At 40.8% G+C, this 24,088-nt stretch overlaps 1 protein-coding gene across 3 annotated transcripts in view; it reads right to left on the bottom strand.

Annotated features, from left to right (window-relative positions):
- Window positions 1-24,088, bottom strand: part of ZNRF1 (zinc and ring finger 1) — an 87,390-nt gene extending 63,302 nt beyond the window's left edge. For 2 of the 3 annotated variants that reach the window (XM_081118178.1, XM_081118180.1), the window contains exon 1: window positions 23,024-24,086. In XM_081118178.1, coding sequence (XP_080974304.1) covers window positions 23,024-23,447 — 424 coding nt within the window. In that variant the 5' untranslated portion in view covers window positions 23,448-24,086. Of the gene's footprint in view, window positions 1-23,023 lie in introns of all 3 variants that reach the window. The other variant, XM_081118179.1, reaches the window with a different exon arrangement.

The following is a 24,088-nucleotide window of genomic DNA, read 5'->3' as shown; positions in this document are numbered from 1 at the left end:
ATGGAAGACCGAATGCTTCTCCCTAAGATGGGGAGTAAGCCAAGGATGTCTATGTCGTTATTTCTACACAACGTTGTATTGGAGATCTTGGCCAGTGCAATAAAGTAAGAAATTAAGATTTGAAAAGAAGCAAAGCTATTTTGATTTGTAAATAGTGTAATTATGTGTGTAAAGGGTTCTATGGACTACACAAAAGCTACTGAAACCACTTAAGTTAATTTAGCAAAGTCATAGGATACGATATAAATATACAAAAATCAGTTGTATTTATACAGACCAGCAAAGAACTATGGGAAAAGAAGTTTTAAAAAGTACCATCAACAGATATGATATCAACAAAAGCACAGGCAACAAAAGTAAAAGCAGATAAATTCAACCACATCAAAATTAAAAACTTCTGTGGATCAAAGGATACAACAGGATGACAAGGCAACCTATGGGACAGGAGAAAATATTTGCAAATCATATTTCTGATAAGGGATTAATATCCAGCATATATAAAGAACTTCTACAACTCAACAACAATGACAAATACAAATAACCCAATTTAAAAATGGGCAAAGGAGACCTGGTCAGGTGGCTCAGTTGGTTGGAGTATTGTCTCACACACCAAAAGGTTGTGGGTTCGATTCCTGGTCAGGGCACACACCTAGGTTTTGGGTTCCAACCCTGGAAGGAGTGCATCCAAGGCAACCGATCGATTTTCTCTCTCACATTGATGTTTCCCTCCCTCCCTCCTTCCCTCCCTCTCCTTCTCTCTCTCTCTCTCTCTCTCTCTCCCTCCCTCCCTCTTTCTCTTGCATATCCTCAGATGAGGATTTAATTTAAAAAAATAGACAAAGGACTTGAATATACATTTCTCCAAAGAAGATATATAAACAGCCGACAAGCACATGAAAAGATGCTCAACATCACTAATCATTAGGGAAGTACAAGGATAGCACCTCACACCTGTTAGGATGTCTAGTATTCAAAAGAAAAGAGATAACAAATGCTGGTAAGGATGTAAAGAAAAGGGAACCCTTGTACACTGTCGGTAGGCATGTAAACTGGTACAGCAACTATGGAAAACACTATGGCAGTTCCTAAAAAAATTAAAAACAGAATCACCATATGATCCAGCAAAGCACTTCTGGATATATATACAAAAGAATAAAAGCAAGTGCTTGAAGAAATAGTTATACACTCATGTTCACAGCAGCAATTATTTGCAATGGCCAAAAGATGGAAGCAACCCAAGTGTCTGTTGGATAAACAAAATGTGGTATATAAACATGTAACAGAGTATTAATCAGACTTAAAAAGGAAAGAAACTCAGGCACTTGCTACAGCATGGATGAACCACGGATGAACCTTGAGGATATTATGCCAAGTGAAATATACAAAAAGACAAATATCATAAGATTTTAATGAGGTAGGGAGCAAGAGTAGTCAAACTAATAGAAACAGAAAGTAGAAGGGTGGTTGCCAAAGGCTGGGGGGGCGAGAAATGGGAAGTTGTTTAATGGGTATGAGTTTTAGTTTTGCAAGATGAAAAAGTTCTGGAGATTGATCACAGGACAGTGTGAATATGGTAAGTTTTGTTATGTGAACTTTATCACAATTAATTTAAAATAATTTTTAAAAAAGCAAACATGAAATACTGTACTTAGAGGTAAATGTTTTAAAATGTGCAGGGCCTTTATTATAAAACTATAAAACACTGCTTAGAGAGCTTATTAAAATTCACTTAAATAAATGCAGAGAAATACCACTTTTGTGGGTTGCAAGTTGCAATATTAAGTTAACTCTCCCCAAATTTATTCATAAATTTCAGTCAATCCCAATCAAAATTCTTGCAGATTTTTTTCTAGAAATTTACAAGCAGATTCTAAAATGCATATGGAAATTCAAAAGCTCGAAAATACCCTAAACAATTATTAAAGAGAGTAAGGTAGAGGATTTGCAGTGTTTGATTTCAAGACTTACTGTAATATCAAAGTGATCATGAGTGTGGTATAGGAATAAGGACAGGCATACAGAGCAGAATAGACTACAGTCCAGGAGTAGACTCACACATATACGATTAACAGGGTTTCTATAAAGGTTCCATTGTAATTCAATAGGGGAAAGACAGTCTTTTCAACATTTGCTGCTAAAACAACTAGGAGGGGAAATGAACTTTGAAAGTGTAAAACTTGTACATTAAAAGCTACAAAACAAAGCTGAAAGAAATTAAAGAAAATCTAAATAAATGTAAACACACCTTGCTTGCCCTAGCCGGTTTGGCTCAGTGGTTAGAGCATCAGCCAGCGGACTGAAGAGTCCTGGGTTTGATTCCGGCTAAGGGCATGTGCCTCGGTTGCAGGCTCAATCCCCAACCCAGTCGGGGCCAGAGACAACCAACTGATGTGTCTTTCACATCAATGTGTCTCTCTTTTTCTCTTTCTCCCCCTTCCACTCTCTTTGAAAAACAATCAAAAAAATATCCTAGGGTAACGGAAAACAAAAAATAAAAGAGTGAGGCCAGTGAATATGCTGGGTGTTTCCTCCAGCCCAGGAATACACCCACAGGGTAGGCAGTCTTGGAGTTAACCGGAGCTGTGGTTTAGCCAAGCAAGGGTGACAAAGCAAAAGAGGAGTAGGAGGAATGACAGGGTATTACATGAGGCAGTGATTATAATGACTGACTTTGGAATTTAAGTTATTTAAGGAGAAAAGTAAGGGCATGAGGAGGTGAGAGACAGGGAGAAGGAAACAGGATCAATGGAGTGTAGTCCCGTTGGAATAAAAGATTGTTGAAAGGATTGATGTTACGATAAAGAGCAAAAAATGCAGTCATGGGTGGCACCTCTTATGGTTGAAATGGTAAGAAAATGTGTCTTTATTTTGCCACTACAAAGAATGCTATAGGCTCCTAACTGGTAGGAAAGACATAGGGCTGAAAGATTCCCACAATTTAATTTTTGAAGGCCAAACTGATTACAATTTAATAACAACAGAGATACTATTTATTACAGCCACATTACTTTCTAGCTGTGGAATGTTGGGCAAATTCCCGAACAGCTAGGGCTCAGTTTGCTCATCTGTAAAATGGAAATGATAACAGTAACCACCTCACAGGATGAGAATCGAAAGAGTTAATATATGAGAAGCATTTACAACTGTGTCTGGAACTTAGTAAGCAATAAATAAATGCCTGTTATTAGTAATACTGATACTATAGACTACTGTTTAAGATTGTGCATGTTTCTTATTTTTAAAAGATGCAATAATGAACAAAAACAGACTGTTAGAAAAGCAACAGTCTCAACAGGGAAGAGTTCAAAGACCAGTATTAAGCCTGGCAGAGGTTCAAGGATTACAGAATTTTTCCAAGTCCTTTTGCCACTCTGCTCCTGTTTCTCCACTTTCTGGGGGCATGGGAGAAATGACACGTGCCATCCAGAAGGGCTGTGAGCTCACAGAAACTCTATTAACATCAACCTTGTGGTTGGGTAATGGGTTCAAGTTCATCCTAAACTCTATTTCCAGCTTCAGTGGAGCTGAAGGCCAGCACCTTCACTTCCTGCCCACAGTTGGTCTCAGACAGTTATACAAAATAACATCTTTAAAAAACACCTTGAGAAAATGCTTTTTCTTATTCAGGAATATTTCACATGTTCATTTAGGAAGAGGCTAGACTTCTTTTACACTTCCTGTAAGAGCTTGCTTATTGGTAGTTTTATTACTCCACAGGTCACTGGAGGAGAGAAGAGAATCAGACATTGCCTGCCAGTCACCTGACAGCTACTCAGATTATAGGGTTGTAGGAACTGAACCCGTGAGAGACTCCCCCGTGAGATACAGTCTCAGACAAGCATCTAGGTCCCAGTGGATTGATGGCTGCAGGCCCCACCAGCACACTGCCTGTTTGAGTTTCTGTTTGCATCACCCCTAGGAAGCAAAGGCCCCCGGGCTAAGTACAGAGCCATGATTAGCTAGCTGCCTCTTACGGGCCCCTAGAAATGTCTCCATGCCCGCCCCCTCCCCAGGCATTTTCTTTTAGAGTGGTTCAGATTGTGGATCTAAGACAAAAATTTCTTAGGCTCTAAGTCTAGCTATGGCAGAAGCAATCATCCCACCAGAAAGAAAAATGGGAAGGAGCAGTGAACTCTGAACAGGTTAGACATTTGGATTGCTTTCAGAAATGAAAACAGGGAGAGACCAAGGGATCTTATGAATCCTTCTGACTGGTGTAATTCATTTACCAAATGTCCTCTGCAGTTGAGGCTGAGCTCTGGGCTCTATCTAGTGTTGATCATTTAATTACTCTATGAGAACAAACTAAATTTATAGGAGGGGACTTTGTGATCCTTCCCTGTGGTATTCTTACAACTTACAGAAGTTTTTAGAAAATTTTTTTTATTGTTGATTGATTGATTTTAGAGACAGAGAGTGTGTGTGGGGGGGAGAAACATTGACTTGTTCCACTTATCCATGCACTCACTGATCAAATCCTGCGTGTGTTCTGACAAGGGATCGAACCCCCAATCTTGGGGAATTGGACTACAACGCTCTAACCAACTGAGCTACTCGGCCAGGGCTACTGAGAAGTTTTGAGCAAATAGTAAATATGGTCTCTGTGGCAAAGAGATAAACGAGTAAAAAGTATTTCTGGGCAAACTTCGTGAACAACAGCTTATTGTTATTGTATCAGTATTTCTTCACCTAAACAAGCACAATGGCTGGGTATGGGGGAGAGGGGAGTGATTTGCTGTGAATAAGTACACTTCCAAGAACAGTAAGTTTCTGGAAATTACAACAGAGACAAAAATAAAAATAAAAAATCCACACAAACACATGGAATGACACAGAATAACAAACAGAAGTTGTGAAATGATACAAGCATAATGTGTATTCTGCAGTTTCCTACATATCCATTCATTCACAGGTGCAAAAATCTGGAGAAATATACACCAAAGGGATCATGGGAAACTTTTGCTTTCTACATTCGTGTTTGAAATCTTTATAATGAATATTCTAATTATTTTTGTGATGAGGAAAAAACACACCCATGTTTCCAGATTTGCTTAAAAAACAAAACCCTGCTGACTGAGAAACCACAAAGGTCTGCTAATGTGTGGTTCTGCAGAGGACCTATTTAATTATCCCTTCCAATCCCCTCACCTGCTGGAAAGTTTTGTTTTTTGTGTTTTTACAACTTCTTCCTTTTCCTTCAACAGATGATGCCTCTGAATTCTTCCTAAACTAGTCTTCTTACAAGCCGTGTTTTTCTTTACGGTTAATTTCTTCCAGAAAGTCAACTCCAAGCTATCTTTGCCAACCCTACAAAAATCACCAGAATGAACTAAGTATCAAACCCTTTTCCAATACAAATTACCTTTATGCCAAACATTACCATCCTTTTTCATGTGTATCTCCATTGAACAGCTTTTACTTAGGAAACTACCCTGTATGGGCCTTAAATATTCAAAATGGGCTTTTAAAATTTTTTCTCAAACACGTTTGGGTCATAATGGCTACCCTGCCGTTAACAAGAACAAAGTCCCTTCTCTGAGCAGCCAACTCCAAGCCTCAAATCCATTACAAAGGACAGTAAACTGGTCTAGTCTCACATGCCAATTCCAGCTAGTTAGTCTGGACTGTGGGCACCAGAAGCACTGTGTTAAGAAGGATTAAGTTTTAGTAGTGTCTGCCATGGGCAAAGAACAGGGTCAGGGTCAGCGGCTCTTCCCTCTCTGCATGGCTTGTGGGGGCAGGGATGGCGTGACCCAAATTGTTCCTATTCTCAGTCTATCTGGAGTCCAGTCACTGTGAAATGTTGCTATACTTGAAGAAGGTGTGTGTGTAGGCGGGGGTGGTGGTGGTGGTGGTGCTATAAGTTGTGGGGAGAAGGAAGAAGGCATCTCTTTTCTTCCCTTGAGGATCTTTTAACTGTTCTACAGCAACTCAAAGGAGAATGAGATGGCAATTTAAGGGGGTGGATTAAGATGATTTCATTACAAGGAATTTCCAGCCTGAGTCAAATTTCAAGTAATAAGATCTTGGGCTGGTTTTCTCCAGTCACCTCACAAACCCATCCTTTCTGTTCTCAGTTTAGTCACAACTGCATAAAATCAACATACCCATGCAATAATTTTTCTTCATGTTCCTGAAAGTTTATTCAACTTCGGAGGTTCATTCACCTTTCTACTTGCTTCCCCTTTTCCTATGGCACCAAATTCTAGGTAATATAAATAGGCTTTGATTCACCATTTCATCGCATAAATCATTCTTAGAATGCAATGCCCTCTCTGAATTCTTCCTACACATAGATGGTGCAAAGTGGCAGTAACTCTAACAAGAGCCTTCTAAATTCAGGGTATCAGCAAACTCACTTTATCCATTTTCTGGAACTACACGTTTATCAATTCTCTATCTATTGTTAAGAAAACTGTGGAAGAGTTCAGAACAACACTGTCCAATAGAACTTTCTGCAATGATGGGAATGTTCTATATCTGTGCTGTCCAAGAATAGTAGTCACTAGCAATTTGTGGCTTTTAAGCACTTGAAATGTGGCTAGTGTGACTCAGAAACTAATTTTTAAATTTTAATTAACTGTAATTTAAATATCCACATGTGGCTAGTGGCTACTGTGTTAGTGCTGTCTAGAAGAGAATAAACCCAGTCTCTTAAGAAATTGGAAAGCTCTAAAGGTTTATCTTGTAACTTCCCTATGCATATCCTAAGTACAGAGGAAGAGTTAAGCTTCTGTTGCTATAGAAACGGATTTCTGCCACAGCTGTGAGCTCCCAAGAGGTACAGTGCTGAAAGGTTTCCCTACATGACTCAGGAGCTGCTCTTCCTCTGGGAGTAGAGAACAAAATGATAGGCTTCCAGCTTCCTGCCTCCCTGTCCATAGTGCTTGTTTGCTCAAAAGTGATTAATGCCAGTGATACAGCTTCATAGGATTTCTGAACAGGAGGAAAAAGAAACTAGCCAACCCCATTTACTTGCCCAAAGAGGAAAACTAGAACCATGGAAACAAGATGATTTACTCATTTTTGTTTGTTTGTTATTATACAATTGAGGGCAATAAGTAAACAACCACCAAATTATTCCAAGGAATTTAAAATGTAGTTCAATGAAATTTAAAATCCAATGGATGGCTAAAAAGCAGGTGAAGAAAGAATCAGTGTACTGAAAGGTGGAGATAATAAATTACCCAGCATGTAGCATACAGAGATAAAGAATTGGGAAATACAAAAGAGTTTAAGAAACATGAAGGATAGAATAAAGAAACATGAAGGACAGAATAATCTTTAAGGATTTCCAAAAGGAAAGATGGGAGAGAATAAAAGGCAAAATTTGACGAGATGAGTGGCTGTGAATTTCTCAGCTGCTTTGAAAGACATGAAATCTCAGATTCACAGACAAATAGCAAGCAGGATAAATAAAAATAAATCAAACCCTGAACACATGACAGTAATTTTGCGGAACACAAACAAAGAGAAGATAAAAAAGCAGCTAGGAGAAAAAAACATAACTCTAAGAGATGAGAAGTAGACTTCTCAATTGAAATGTTAGAAGCCAGAAGATAATGGAACAGAATAACATCATCCCATTACTGAGAAAAAAAATGATAACTGCCAGGCCAGATTTTTATATCCAGCTAAATTATCATTCAACAGGCATGGTAAATTTAAAAACACTTTTAGCCCAGCCAGAGTGGCTCAGTGGTTGACAGCTGACCCATGAACCAAGAGGTCACCGGTTTGATTCCCAGTCAGGGCACATGCCTGGGTTTCAGGCTCAATCCCCAGTGGGGGGTGTGCAGGAGGCATCCAATCGATGTTTCTCTCTCTCCCCCTCTCCCTTCCTTTCTATCTAAAAATCAATAAAAACATATTTTTAAAAAATCTCTCCCTAAAATCAATTTAAAAAAATAAACATAAGAGTCCATCTCAAGAAGTTAGAGAAACACAAAGCCGGGCCAAGGAAAGTAGAAGGGAAGATAAAATACAGTTAAGAGCAGAAAACAATGGAATAGTGGGGGTGGGGAGGCAATTGACAAATTCAGAAGTTGGCCCTTTGAAAATAAATTAATAAAGCTCTGGCAAGAGTAATCAAGAAAAAAAGAAAACATAAAAGTAATATTAGAAATGAAAAAGGGGATATAGTATAGAAACAGGAATAACGATTGCCTTAAAAGACATGCCTTATCAAAACTGACACAATACAAAATCTACACAGACCAATAACACTGAAGAACTTGAATCATTAGATAAAAACCTACTTACAAAAAAAGTCCCAGGCCCAGATAATTTTACAAGAGAATTTTATGTGCAAGTTCTACCAAGCATTCAAAGTACAGATATTTCTTTTGTCTCTCTTTCCTCCAGATTCACTTTCCTCTCTGCTCTATGCTCCATGAGGCTATTAAGTCTGGACATGGTGGTTCCCTTGCCTCCTAACCTTCTTCTGGACTTGGCCAATGGGAAGCACCAGAAGTAGACTGAAGGACAAGATGACAGAGAGGTTAGGGTGCTTATTACCTGGTTGTCTCTGTGCCTTGCTATGGAATGGCAACAGTATCATTCTTCTATGTAAGTCCATAGTTCTGTGGGATATCTCCCAGGGCTACAGTTCTCATCAGGTTTGATAATGGCTCCCTCCCTGTGCACTCCAGATCTAGAAGCCGTAACAGCTTCCCACTGTGGCCAGTATTTGGATGCTTCAGGCATCCACTGTGTAGTTCCTTTAATCCTGCCACTCTTCAGTTAAGTTTCATTCAATTACCTCTCTGAGTGTGCTATCAGTTTGCACCAGAACTCTAGTATGCCTTTATACAAACTCTTCCAAAAAAGAATAAACATACAGCTCTGGCTATGTGAGTGAAATCTCATTACATATGCAGAAATCCCAAGTAGAATATTAACATATTAAATCTTGCAATGTATAAAGTATCACAACCAAGTAGGGTTTACTTCAACAATATAAGGACACTAACATTACAAAATCTATTAATATAATTCACTTCATTAACAAATGAAAGGAGAAAGATCATCTGAACAAATGCAAGGGAAAATTTTGATAAAATAGACATTTGTGGTACTTAATTTAACAAATTAAGAATAAAAAATACCTACCAAAAACACACACAACATTTCCAATGCAAGAAGCACTCCCTTTAATAGGAGGAAAACAAGGATGCCCATGATTATAGACTCAAATAGATATTTTACTGAAGGAAGTAGCCAGCAATTCTCAAATAAGAAAGAGAAGTGAAACATAAGAGGGTTAGAAAAAGAAAAACCATTATTTGCAGACATGATTCTCTTGGATTTTCTCTGTAGATGTTCCCATGAAAACTATTAGACCTACAAGAATCCAACAAGTCTGTTCAAGAAAACTCAAACAATTATAAAAAAAATTAAAGCCACTCTTAACAGTAATAACCAAAAAACTATAAGGTACCTAGTGATAAATCTAACAAAAGGGATTCAAAATCTTTAAAAAATTATAAATCTTTCTCCAGAGACATTCAATAATAAAAGGGGCTACATTTACTGATGACTTACTATCTCCTAGGCACCGTTTTGAGTGATGTGGATATGCCAATAAACTCATTTCATTCCTACAGTAGTCCCATATGATATATATATAATTATTATTATCCTCTCTTGGGAGGTAAGGAAACTAAGGCACAAGGTTAAGTCACTTGCCCAAGGTTCCAAAACTAAAAATCAACAACAGTGGGATTCAAATCTAATTCAGTCTGGCTCTCAGTGTGCAACCTTAACCACTACCCCACACTGCCTCTCCTAAGAGTGGGGTGCCCCATTCTTCCAATGAAGGCACCTCTGGCTCAGCCAAGTCACACCTCCATTCTCATGTCATAAACTCTCCAGCCTAGAGCTGTGAGAAGACCCTCAACTTAAGGGCAAGAAGCTTCTCTTTCTACAGATGGGATCAAAATGCAAACACTGGGAGCAGGGGTTGGGACTTGATCTATTTTGCTTCACATAAGGATACAGGACAACTCTGATGAAAGCAGATCTCAGTACTAGGCCTAACCACTTCTTCAACCACCACGTCAATTTTAAGATCATGTCTTTTCCCACTCCCAGGAGCAGGTCAATGTAGATTCTCAGACTTTAAAAGTTTCAGTTCTTAAAACCTTAAGCTGCTTTGCAGAGTTAAGAACTTAATGGACATTCAACTCTATGTCTTTCAAATTTAAGGGGTCTGGGTGATGATGAATATGCAATATTTAATTTATTTGTACAAATTTTGCAACTTTTCTGTGAGTCTGAAATTACTTTGAAGTTTTTAAAAACATAAAAAAAATGCTATTCTTGTATCTGTAAATCCACTCCCATCAGGTTCATGGGTGGATTCAATTTTAAAGTTGGTGACTGATAAATTCAATGTAATTACAATAAATATCCTAACAGGGTTTTCCCCAGAAAAGTTGACAAAGCTGTTTCTAAAATTTATCTGGAAGCAAAATGTACCCAAAGTAGCTAACCAGTTTTTGTTGTTTTTTTATTGTTGTTGTCTATAACATACAGAACTGCTTATTCTGCTGTTTACAACACAAAGACATAGGGAAATGTTATTGTTTGTGCAATATAGTAGGGGGGAAAAACTGAAACTGCCCATTAGGGTCGGATTGCCAGCTGTCATTAAGAATACCAGCTATAAACAGAGCAGTTCCTGGTACTTTACTTCATTTTGTTGATTCTATCTGGGATTCAGTATTTGTCCCCTAGAAAGCTTCATTTAGACAACAGAGCTTTGAAAAAGAATAAATAACAAGATGAAAGAATTTGCCCTTCCACACAGCAAGACAAAACTACAGTAATTAAGAAAGCATTAGCATAAGGATAGACAAATTGACCAATGGAACAGAACAAAAAGCCCAGGAACAAATCCATGCCTGGAAGGAAACTTGATATATGATAGAGGTGGCTTGCAAATCAGTAGAAAGAAAGACCCTACTTATCATTCCTCACTTGTTGCTGGGAGATCTGGTTAATCATATGGAAAAAGGAAAATATATCCCATCTTACAGTTTAATTCCATACTGATTAAGAACTTAAATATGAAAGGCAAAATTTAAAGACTTTTAGAATGAAATAAGATTATATCTTTATAACCTCAGGAAAAGAAGATCTTCCTTAAGACACAAAATACACAAACCATAAGAGAAAATACTGGAATAATCAATTACATTAAAATTGTTTACCATAAGAAATCACAAAGAGAGTAAAGAGATAATCCACAAACTGGGAGAAATACATCTGCATTACATATGACAAAGAATCATTATTATCCAGCCCTGGCCAGATAGCTCAGTTGGTTATGGTGTAGTTCCTATATGCGAAGGTTGCAGGTTCCATCTCCAGTCAAGGCACATACAAGCAACCAATGAATGCATAAATAAGTGGAACAACAAACTGATGTTTCTCTCTCTCTCTCCCCTCCCTCCCTTTCGCTCTTAAATCAATTTAAAATTTTAATTAATTAAAAAAAAAGATTATACCAAAACAAAACACAAATTCATATAAACTAGTACAAAAAGGATGAACCATCCAACATAAACATGAGTAAGACATGAACAAACATTTCTTAGAAGAGGAAACATGATGATTAAATATACAATATTAATATATTAATTTATGCAAATATATATCACCAAATATATAAATAACATCATAATGAAATACCATTTCACACCAACCAGAGCTTGACAAAAATTAAACTATGACAATATCAAATTTTGGCAAGGGCATGAAACAAGCAAAAATATGCTATTTGGGGAGTGTAAATTGGTACAAGCAAGTTGGAGATCTATTGGGCAACATTTAATTAAGAGTTGAAGCTATATACCAATGACCCAGCTATTTCCTGACTAAGGATGGATGTACCCTAGAAATACTCTTATTCAAGTATATAAGGAAATAGAAAAACATTCTCAAAGCAATTGAAAATAACTTTAATATCCATTGACAGGATAATGGATCCATAAATGGTGATATTTGTGGTCTGTTCATATAATAGAGTACAGCAGTAAAAATTAATGTGGTAGAACAATAAGTACTACAATGGATTTATAGATCTCAAATCCCTTTTGAGAAATATACATACATGGATATAAAAGGATGGAGACATCATGATAAAGTTTATATAAATTAAATGAATACTGTTTTGGATAGTAACATGTAGTAAAGTGTTAACATATACAGGATGATAAACCGGAGAGCCAGGGCAGTGGTAACTTTTGGGGAGGGAAGAAGAAAGATGGGAATTAGGGAGGGTACATACAATTACACCTGTAATGTTTTATTTATTAATCTGGTTGGTAGGTAAAGTATATTATTCTCTTTTGAATACCTGAAATAGCTCATTTTTTAAAAAGATTCCAAGAGACTAGAGCTCCTATTCAGAGTCACACCACTATTTGACTTCCTGAAATGTGCATGTGAAATCAAATTTGAAATAGCACAAATCCCTGTGACTTTTTCGTTTGTCCATCACAGCACTGAAACTTTAGAGTTCAACTCATAAAAGTGAACGGACAGGAAGAGGAAGGGTCAGGCTCCAGCCTGGATCCCATGACAGGACGTACCCAGAGGCCCCTCACGGAAAAGAGAGGCAGGGAAGTAATTCCTGCTTTTTTATAAAAGTGATAATCACTTTTTCCTTAAGTGTTTTGAACTCCTTAGGCAAGACACTTTGTAATTATACCATTGGTTGAAAATGTTAAGCCTTTACTATGTAACATAAGAAAATCAGTCCTCTCAGAACAGAGGTTTCTATTGCTTTTTCCTTGTTTAAAAGAGTTGGTTAAAGTCACCTTTGAAGGATGTCTGTATAATCCTACAGGCCTCATACCTCAAGGCCCAGAACCCCCCACCCAGTTTTGTGCTCGTGCCTTCTTCTCTCATTAGTTATTGCTGGCTCTTAGGCATCAAACGCCAACTTCCTGTTCCCCTTTACTGAACTCTGGAGACTTGGAACTGGTAAGAGGCTTTGAAGAAAAGTACAAAGCCAGGAAAACATGGAATGGAGACAGCTATGACTCTCTGAAGGAAAGCAAATCTTCACACAGTTGTAATAACCTTTCAGACTTTTCTCTGTAGCTTACATAAGACCATGGTTCAGATATGAGGACGGAAGAACTGTAAGTCACTGAAGCTGGCAACAGTCAAAACTCAGGCTTGGGAGGGCAGAAAGGTTGAGGACAGGCATTTTGGGTTTTGATATCATAATCCTGGCCTGTTCTAAACTCTTAATACCTTTAGCATTTCCTTTTCACCATCCTACAAAGAAACTGACTGGGTGATTTTCACTTTGAGTATCACTGTAAGTGCTTTATTAGACCTAAAATCTTTTTTTTTTTAATCCTACCCATTGAAGGGTATTTTTTCCACTGCGTTTGGAAGGAAGAGAGAGAAACATCAATGTGAGAGAGACACATCGATTGGTTGCCTCCCGCACAAGCCCAGGAGCCTGCAACCAAGGTACGTGCCCCTGGCTGGAACTGAACCCCGGACCCTTCAGTCCATGGGCCTACACTCTAACCACTGAGCCAAACTGGCTAGGGCTAGACCTAAAATCTTGAGACCACAGATGACCTTGAATGAATCCTGTCTGTAAAGAGGTCCCATGATCAGTGCCAAGCACCAGGCCACTATTTCACAATGTAAAAAAGAAGGCACTCATGACTCTTAAATTCTCATCATTAGCTCCACAGTCATCCCTTAATCCAGAAATATGATGCTTTTCCTGCAAATGGCCTCAGGCCCTCTGACCCAAGGCCTCAGTCTCATGATCCTATATACTACAATGGTGTTTTAATGAACCCAGTTTGAATGTTGAAACTCCAATCTCATTGGTCATGCTATGGTCACAATTCACTGAGCACTGGCCTCCTCATTCTATTCTGCTGTCCCACACTTTGAATTCAAGGCTCACAGTCAGCATGGAAAGCACCAGAGTTCTGAAATGGCAGCCTCTGATTATGTTCCACCAAGGGATTTATCATCCACAACCTACTCAAATCCCTCCCCCAACAGCTACCAAAAATTCCCCTGGTGAGAAATGCTATTATGAGAAGGAGTGCCTGCTTTGTGACTCACACTGTTTCATTAAAAAGATTTTTTTTCAAACAGATTTTCAGTAGAAGAATCCAAAGGTTTTCCAAAGCCACAGCAAACACAGAACAGCTCATAATACTATTTCTCAAAGGTCTGCTACTTCATAGGAGATACCCTATACCTCAAAATACTGGAGATATTTAGAGACTATCCCTTTATGTGGCATTTGGCCTCTGAGCTGAGAGGATGTAGGAAATGGATCAATTAAATACAGCCAACATGACTAGGCTCGTCAGACATTAGCTAGTGTACAAGCCAGCCCTCATCACAGGTCTTAGATTTCCCATAGTTCTCAAGGGCTACTGGCTGCAATGGTATGAATGGTTCAGCCATATCTACCAGGACTAAGGAAATCCATTAACATGTGGTATACATGGGTATTTGGTGATGCTCATTAAAGTGATGGGCAGTGTTATAAAAAAGTTTCTTTGGCCCAGGCGGAGTGGCACATTTGGTTGAATGTCGTCCTGTGTACCGAAAGGTTGCTGGTTCAATTCCCGGCCAGAGCATATGCCTGGGTTGCGAGTTCAGTCCCTGTTGGGGTGCATTAGGAAAGCAACCAATCAATGTTTCTCTCTCACATAGAAATTTCTCTCTCTCTCCCCCTTCCTCTCTCTAAGCATGTCCTCATGTGAGAATTAAAAAAAAAAAAAAGTTTCTCTGAAAAGCTGACTTAGATGGTATCATACCTTAGAGGGCATTAAAAGTATAAATGATCTAAACAGTACAAAACAATATTACAGAAAGCTAATTTGTATTTATGGTAGATGAAGTACTTCATTGGTTTAGGTTAGACTCCCTCAAATCTTCTTAGGATTCCCAAAGTACTTGGGCAGGCCTCAGGACAAAATAATCTTAATAGCGCTCCCTAAGGAAAAACAACTTCTGCCCAGCCGGGCTTGGCTAAGTGGCTGAGCGCTGACCTAGGATCCAGGCGATCGGGGTTCGATTCCCGGTCAGGGCACATGCCCAGGTTGTGGGCTAGCCGATCAGTGCCTCTCATCATTGATGTTTCTATCTCTGTCTCTCCCTCTCCTTTCCTCTCTCTAAAATCAATAAAGATATATTAAAAACAAAAAAAAAGGGAAAAACAACTTCTTAGCAGAAAAGGAAGAGAAAAAAGAAGGTTATCTGAGATGGAAACAAATAAAAATACCTCCAAAGAGCTGAGAAATGTGGGCAAAATGACCAAGCCGTCTAGGGTCTAGGGTATTGGGTTCTCCTCTTCCATCTGTCCCAGATCATCTTGGTGACTCCAGATCTGCTTCTCCTACCTGCTAACAAATCAACTTTGACCTTAAAAGATACTATACTGTAGTAGAAGTGACTAATTTCAGAACCCTTTGTAAAGCATGGCTTATTATACCTTGTTAAGGGCTAAAGGTACTACCAACAAGAAAGTTGGAGCCATGTTATGACAAGTTTAATTCTGCAAGATCAAGATGACTGCATATTCCCAAATGTAAGGTGAGGTTTCTCCAAAAATTATCCTTTAGAAATCAAGGTATCACCTTACAGCCGAAGTCTGCATAAAGTCTCTCAACATGGAGCATTCTTTTAAATTCTTTAGTTTGAACAAAAAAATATTCAACTATAACACAGATTTAATAATTACTCCAGGAGGAATGACATTTTAGTCACTAGGTCTGCTATCATAAACAAGGCTTTAAAAATTACTTAAAACAGCACTAAAATGTCAATGTTGTGGAGCTCAGAGGCACACACTTAGAAGACCAACGAGGAAAACTGTTCCTTATGTTTCCTTATGGGTTTTTGTGACTTGGGATAAATTTTACAGAGACAGATTTAAAAAATGGTGGATCATGCTTCTAGAAAGCAGTGTTCAATGACGAGAAAGAAAAGTGGCTCTAGGGATGAAAAAGATCCTGAAGTCAAAGATATACAAGAAGAGTTAGAAAAATAGTTTTTCTTTTGATATTCTCATTGAGAAGAAAAAGGACCACCTGTATTGGGGCATATGAGGGATTCCTTAGTAGGCACTAGACTGGAACCATAAAGAAAAGATCACCTGCCCCAGCTCTTATGAGGGATTCCTTAGTAGGCACTAGACTGGAACCATAAAGAAAAGATTACCTGCCCCAGCTCTGAACTAGGGTTTAGGAAAGAATGAATAGTGTGTGCAATGCGTACAGAGGAATATCATCCATGTAGCTGCCTCATGAACAAAACCCTGAATGTTTGTTTATTCTACCAAGACACTGGTGAAGAAGGTAAAATCTTCCACAAGCTGCAAAATTCAGACTCTCTCTTAAGGAGCAAGGAAGCAAAGATTCTTAGGAATGTGGACCTGAACGGCTTCTAGGGAAAGTCACCTCACAGGGTGATCTGAACACAGTATAAATTCCTAACTGGGAAGGTCTTAGTGAGTAGTCAGGCTCCAGGCAAATAACTTGTTTAGTAAAAGGCTTATCTTTGCCTTAAGCAAGCCCTACCCATTGTTTCTGTGAGTCTGGGTTAATACACTTTTGAAATGCCTCTTTTCAGACCCCTCCTTCTTAAACTACCCTCAAGAGACCACAGAATTTTATCCTGTAATCTGATCCCCACCCCACCTTGCTTTCTCCCACTTTCAGGTAATCTTCCTTAAGGTTCCCTCAATTCCAAATGCATAGAAGTTGCAACCTGTTATTTTTTGGAAGCATTTATCTCAGTCTGTGGAGATGTTGCTTCCAGGTGTATCTTCTGTTTGGCTCGAATAAATTTTATAAAAATTCTCTACAGGTTTGGATGCTCTTACATCGACAGAAAGAACAAAGTCATGTTAATCACCCTTTTAAAAAATACTTATTCCCAGCACCTAGCACAGGTCCTAGAAGACTGGAGGCACTCAATAAGTACTAGTTGAATAAATGAATGTCTTAGCTCAATAGATCTCCACACACATACACAACAAGTCTCATACTTTTGGGTAAGTAAGAGGTGTTTTGTCCATTTAAAGTCTGGATTCATCCTAAATTCTTGACTTGTATAGCTGCTGGCTGGGGATATATAAGAGGATAAAACTCAGTAAGCTCCTCTGTAGCACAAGTAGCTAAAGGCAGCAGCTGTGCCTTAGAAGAAAAATCAGGGGGAAGACAAGCACAGAAGGAAAGGGGACATTGCCACAATTAACTTGTTTGGAGCAACTTCAATTCTCAGGACTAAGGCAGATTGGCTTAGGCCTATCTGTAGGAGCAAAATGCTTAGTTCCATGTAAGAGAAAACCATAAAATAATGAACAATGCTCTTGCCGGGTGAATCTACCCTATGGGAGCAAATGAGATTTGTATGGATCCTGCTTTGGTAAGATCTGCCTGGTTTAGCAATATTGAAAATAATGCTAATGAATGCACCCAAAAGAATCACAGTTCTTTCTGTGTGGGGAGAGAAAAGCTATATCCATGGTAGAGTTGAAGTTCAGATATGGATGGTCCTACACTGATTCTTGGGTCTCTTCTTAATTGTACTGAATTCTGGGAGTGAGGTCCAGTCAACTGCATTGTGAACGAGCCCCCTACAGAATATTGGGAAGGGTCAAGTTGAAAATCCTTTGAGCCATTTACAGAAAAGAGCTCTTGTTTGTATCTGCCTCATTATAGATCCAAGAGTACATTAGAAATTCTTACCATGCTTCCTCTAGCTTGTTTACAGGGACCCAGAGAATTCCCCTTTCCTCTTTATTCCCAAGAGAGGAAGGTGGTGCTCTCCATTCTAACAACTCTGGGGAGATGTCAAGGTAAATAGTCTCATCAGTCTAGAAACTACCCCAGCTGCTGCTTTAAGATTAAACTTGGTTCTTTACTTGCTTCCTACTTCAGGGTTGGTCTTCAAGTTATTTATTTATACCCACAACTCACCCCTTTATCAATATCAGGAACTCAATTACTAGATTCAAAAATAAACATGTGTCCTGTGAGAACATAAGATTCAGAAGTTAAAACTGCTGTATCATCCTGGCTGGGTGTCTCAGTTGGTTGGAGTGTCATCCCATATACCAAGAGGTTGCAGGATTGATTCCTGATCAGGGCACATATCTAGGATATCTAAGTTGCGTGTTTTATCCCAGTTAGGGCGAGTACAGGAGGCAACCAATCAACGTTTCTTTCTCTCTCTTCCTCTCACTCTAAAATCAAAAACATATCCTGAGGTGAAGGATTAAAAAACAACAACTACTGGACCTACGAAGTACCTTCTCATACTCAAGCCAATACCCACAGTAATCACTAGAAACCATTTGATTCAGACTAGACCATGATAAAGAAACAGATGGAAATTTACACTCATCCATCATTCTAAAGACTGGGATTAGGATTATGGTTTGGGGTTAACTTCAAGATTCTAATACCACAACCTCAGCGACCCACTGTCATTAAAACACCCCTACTTAAGGCTTAGTAGAAATAGGACCCATTTAAGTTACCACCACTTCCCTATGAAGTTTTTTCCAATTTTGAAACTGTCACCAGATAAGTTTAGTTTTAGAATTAGTTTTACCAAAACGTTAGTGCTCAATAAGCTTGGGTTGAATATCACATTTGTAAAATATAAAGCATGTTTCTTTTCCCAAAGGAATTAGTGTGTCATTTCTTTGGTTAAGAATGGCCTGGCTCAGAGTATTCTTTGTGACATATTTGGGGTGTGTCTTTGTTTAGTAGCAAAATGTACACATTCCATAAAGCAAACACTTTAAGAGGGAAATCTGTTTCTTACAACACCTTTCAAACCCCAATGAGTAAGAGTTCGCTGTGACCTTCAAGAAATTATCTTCTCCTCGAGGGAACTTCATTTATTTTATAGAAAATAAGCCCTCATGGTTAATAGAGAACCAAAAACTCTGCATTTAAAAAAGTCTTAAGAATGGAACTTTTTTGCAGGGCAGGGGACCCATCATGCTCTTTGGAGACCACAGAATGCTTTTCCTTCTCCAGAAACCATGTAAAGGATCACTGCCTCTAGCACACCTATGGTGAGGCACAAAAAGGCTTTCTGATCCACTCCAATGCAGTAAGAATAAAGAAAATTAAATCACTTGGGAACCCTAGAGTGGCAGCAATATAGAAGCCATGAGATATCCTGCTAGCATGCTTAAAGACTTATAGTCATGTTCTATCAGCCCCCAGTGATGGCTTGGTGACAACAGAGAACAGCTTAGATTTTTCTGAATATGCCTGTGTATATATATATACATATGACTAACAAGTTGGAGTGAAACCCTCAATGACCAGCCATCTTGTAGTAGGACCCAGAAAACAGACAACCTCTTCCTTCCAACATGGTGGACTGTCTATGATTTCCCCACCCCCACAACTAGAAATCCATATTCTGAGATAAAAAGGACACTATTAGGAGTTAAACACCTTACAGCAAAACTTACATTTTAATGTGCAAAGGAATGGGCTCTCTAACTCCAATCCTATAAAGCAGTTCTTCTCAATGGCATTCATTGTTATGAATGGTCGACCAATGCAGGTACAATTTCAGTAGAGAGTACTAGCTTCCATTTTGGGAAAACAGTTCACACAGTCCTAAATCACAATGCCCTGCAAACTCTAAGATGAAAGAAGACCAAGAACTCTAGAAGTGCCCCTAAAGGAACACCACTTCCATTTGTATGTTATTTGGCTTTTCTAAACACTATCTCAGGAGACCCAACAAGGTAAGCAAGATAAATATTATCCCCATCTTACAGGTGAAGAAATGATGACTCTGAGGCTAAATGATTCACTTGCCCAAGGCCACAAGTAGGCAGTTAACTAGTAGCCCAATCAGGAGATGAGTGCAGTCCTCTGACTCACAGGCCAGTGCAATTTCCAGGACCCTGACAGCTTCCTTGTTTTAGAATGAGAGGCAGTAGAGTATAACGGTTAAGAGCCCAGGTCTGACTCTAGCAGGACCTGCATTCCAATCCCAGCTCCACCACCTATTAGCCAGCTGACTTGTGTAGGTTCCTTAACCTCCCCCTAAACCTCAGTTTCCTCACCTGTAAAATGTGAATAAAAAGTCTTATCTCATAGAGTTACAGTGATGATTAAATGAGATGATAGACACAAGGCACACTCAACAAGTATTTGTGCCAAGCACACACAATACAAGAGTTACAATAGTGATCTAGAGGAACAGTTCTGCTCTTATGGAGCTTAAAATTTAGTCGATCTAAACAGAAAAAGTAAACAGATAAATGAAACACTTATAAAGCATAAGTGCTATTAAGTAAGGTAACAGGTGAGTGACTGGAGAGATTAACAGGAGGGAGTGGATTTTTAAGGGTGGTCTCTGAAGAGAAATTTAAGTTGAACCTTAAGGGGTCAAGGGATCAGAAGAGCTATCCACGTAGAGAATGAAAGGAAAAGCATTCCAGGCATAGGGAATAGGGCGTGAGAGGGTCACAGCCCAAGAAAGTGTAAGAACCAAGAGAAGACAAATGTGACTACTGTGAATCCTCACAGGATTTGGGAAACAACCTTACAAGGCTGGCTGCCAAGGATCACACATCTATTTTAAAAATAACAAAGATGAGGTTCAAGAGAGGAAATGTGTCTCACCCAAGGTCACAGCTATTCAGAGGAGCTGGGACCCCAGGATTCTACCTCCTGATACAGCGTCTCTTTGAAGAAGCCTCCTGCACACTGAACTCCCCCACTCATTTCACTCACAAGTATTTTCTGTGCCCAAGAAGAGGTCCAAAGCACCTTGAAAACATGAGCAAGAACATCACATCAACCTGCAGGCATCTAGTCAACTGTGCACCGAAATCCTTACCTTTATGCTTTTACGACACAAGAGCAAAAACTGCTCAGACCTTACTCAAAGGCTCCAAAACAGAAATGGGTTTCTCTTATAACAATGAGCAAGAGAGGAAAAGGGATGTCCTGGAAGGAAGATCCCTTGACCTGTTCCAGAAAGGGAGCTAGAACCACCGCTGCAGAAGAGCTGAAATATGAAGGTTCATCTCAAACTGCACAGGAAAAAACTATTTTATTTGAATAAAAGAACGAATTCTGAAAGCAGTGGTTCTCCATCAGGGTGGTACCGCCATGCCCCTACCAAGAGCATTTAGAAATTCCTAAGAGCTTTTCGTGGGCAGGGCCAGGTATGCTCAATGTCTTGAAAAAGGATAGGATGGTCCTATGAAGAAAGCTATTACCCAAAATGTTAATTGTAGCCCCCAACACTTGCTTTAATATGAATCCCTTAAGGGATTAATATGCTGTATTAATTTCCTGTATTTTCATGGTTCAGTTGTTCTTCCTACTCTCACCAAAGTGGGTGAAAAAAAAATTAAGATTTCACAGCTAAGGAATCTGAAATTTTGGAATCCAACTCACAACTCGAGCATGAAACCTGGTGGTGGAATACGGAAAAAGAAGTTTCTAGTAAAAGACAAGAAATTTTAGCAAACAGGGAACTCCTTCCCCAGACAGGAGTTCATTACATTTTACACGACACAAAACTGTGTGTTTACAATACACAAAATTCTGTGATTTTAGAGAAACTTCTTATAGTGCTTTTCACTTTAAAATTAGATACTAATGACAGTTCTTTTAAAAACTTAACCACATGATCTCACAAATACAGCTGACACTTTCTGGACCAAGTTTTATAAGAAAGATTATTAATTTCAAGGTGTCTAAAGCCAATCAAATGTCTAAAAGAGCCAAAGGCAGTCAGTCATGCCTTGCATCTCATTCAAGACCAAGTGTGATGAAAGTCAGAGAAGCTTCAACAATATCCAGAGGACTGTTCAGGTAATAAAATACCATCCTCCCAATTCAAAAGCCACTTCCAAGTGTTACCTGTAATCAGTCACTATCCCTTCCTCTCAAAAAAAATTTTCACAAATTAAGTTTATAGAGTTGAAAAAGAACCCAGACTATTTCCAAAAATAAAGGCCAATTAGTAAATAGCGGCTGGACACCCCTTTTAACCAGTTTTCTAGAAGCCTAATCTGGCTTCTCAGGTTAGCAGAGCAGACAGCCCTGTTTTCCTCCAGAAGCTCCTGCCAGTCAGAGCCTGGGAAATCCTCCTCTAGCTTTTCGCTGGGTTATCACTAGAAGTTCACAATGTGAATCCACCCAGATTCTTTGAATCCTCCTCTTCCCCTGTCATGTACCAACAGCCTGGCAATAAAATCCCACCTCTCCGTTACAAAAAGATGCAGATTACCTGGGAGACCAAGCACTTAGCATGGAGGGGAAGAAAAAAAGATGGAGGGATGTGAGAGTCACTGAGCCAAGCCTACTGCATGCAGCACGGAGGACCAGAGCCCTAATCCTGCAAAGCTGGGAGGGAGGCTCCCTGGCTGGTCCTCCATTCAGCAGGCCACACCTGTCTATGCCAGCAGCCTGCTATCTGCTCCATTTTAAACAATCCAAACAGACCTCCAGCAGGGTGGCAAAAATTGAGCACCCCTCTCTCCCACTAGAGTGAGAGCCCTAATCCAACCACCACTTGTCCCTGATTTCTTTTCACACTCTTTGTCTGGGAGACACCGCTTGGTCAAATTGATCTCTGTCTGGTAAGGGTGAGGTAGGCACAATACTGCAGTTACAGAAAGAAAGCACCAAGGATGACTGCTATAAGCCAGGCCAGATCTCTTCTCTGAGGACGGTGATGCCAATAAGTGGTATTTCAAAAGGCAGGTTTCACTCTGCCCATCCACAAGTGGACCAACGCCTGAAATCCTAAAACGCCAGGCTCCATAACCTCGCAGAATGCCTCTTTTCTAGAGGGTCGGTATCCAATTTGTCTCTTGGCTTCGGGAACCAAGGGGACAACAGACAGATCCAGGTCGTGAACTCTATGTGCAAACCTTCGCACGCGCGCCAAGGTTTGGGGCGCCCCAGCACGCCCTCCTTTGCACTCCACCCCCCGAGGCCTCCACCATCCGCGGACTCACCACTGTGCGAGCTGAACCACCTGGGTGCGATGTGCAGAGGTAGAGCATCCGCCAGCGAGGCTCGGGAGCCTAGGTACAGCATCCCGTCTCTATGGTGACCGCCGCCTGTCTCCTGGTAACCATTGCCTTGGGCATAGGTGGATTCGGAAGCGGACCCTCCGCCGCCTGGAGCCCTCTCTGAGTCGCCGGTCCCACGGGAGGCGGGGGTGTAGAGGCCAAAGGGCACCCCTCCGGCCGTGCTGGGGTCCATGCCCATGCCCGCCACCGAGCTGACTGAGCGGCTGCGCAGCCCCATGGCCCCACCGCCCGCCCGGTAGTGCCCAAAGTGGGGCGCCCCTCCTGGCGGGGGCACGGCGCTGTCATCAGTGGAGACCCCCGGGAAGGGGCCCCGGGACCGGGCCGCCGTGCTCTGCTTGCCCCCCATGCTCGCCCGGGCCCCGATGGGGCGGGAACCTGGAGGCCGAGGCCCTCCCCCACTTCTCAGCAGCGGAGGGAGGGTTGGGCGAGCATAAAGGGGAAGGGAGTCAAAAAGGAGATCGGGAGGGAAAAAAGGGGAAAAAAAGAAAAAGAAAAAGAAAAAACAAAACCCTCGGGGCGGAAAAGGCAGGCGGGCGGGGATTCCAAACTAAGAATTTAAAACGATCCAAGCCAAGCGCATGTTTCCCCTCAAGGTCCAAGGAGGCGCAGTCCGGCGCGGGCTCGGCACGCCACAGGCCGCCCCCGGGCTCCCGAAAGCCGGGGGAGCCGCAGGGAAGGAGGGAGGGAGGCGGCGGGCGGGCGCGGGGAGGCGCCGGAGGAGGCCGCCAACCGGACCGGAGGAGGCGGAGGAGGGCTGGGGGCGCCGGGCGCGTCCCCCGCCTCAGGACGCCGCGACCATGGACGGTGGCCTGGACCCCTCCAGGCCTCGGGCGGGCTGCGGCGCTGGGCGGCCAAGCGGAGCTCGGGAAGCCGCGGTCGCGTCGCGTCGCGTCGCGCTCTCGCTCAAGCTGCTGCCGGCCCCGCCAGCCGCGCCGCCTCGCTGAGTCCCGGGCTGCGCTCGCCGGCACTCCTCGCCGCCGTGGAGAC

This window comes from Miniopterus schreibersii (assembly GCF_964146895.1).
Source record: "Miniopterus schreibersii genome assembly, chromosome: 18".
NCBI lineage: Eukaryota > Metazoa > Chordata > Mammalia > Chiroptera > Miniopteridae > Miniopterus > Miniopterus schreibersii.
The sequence above is the reverse complement of the archived record's forward strand: the minus strand, read 5'-3'. Positions and strand labels throughout refer to the sequence as shown.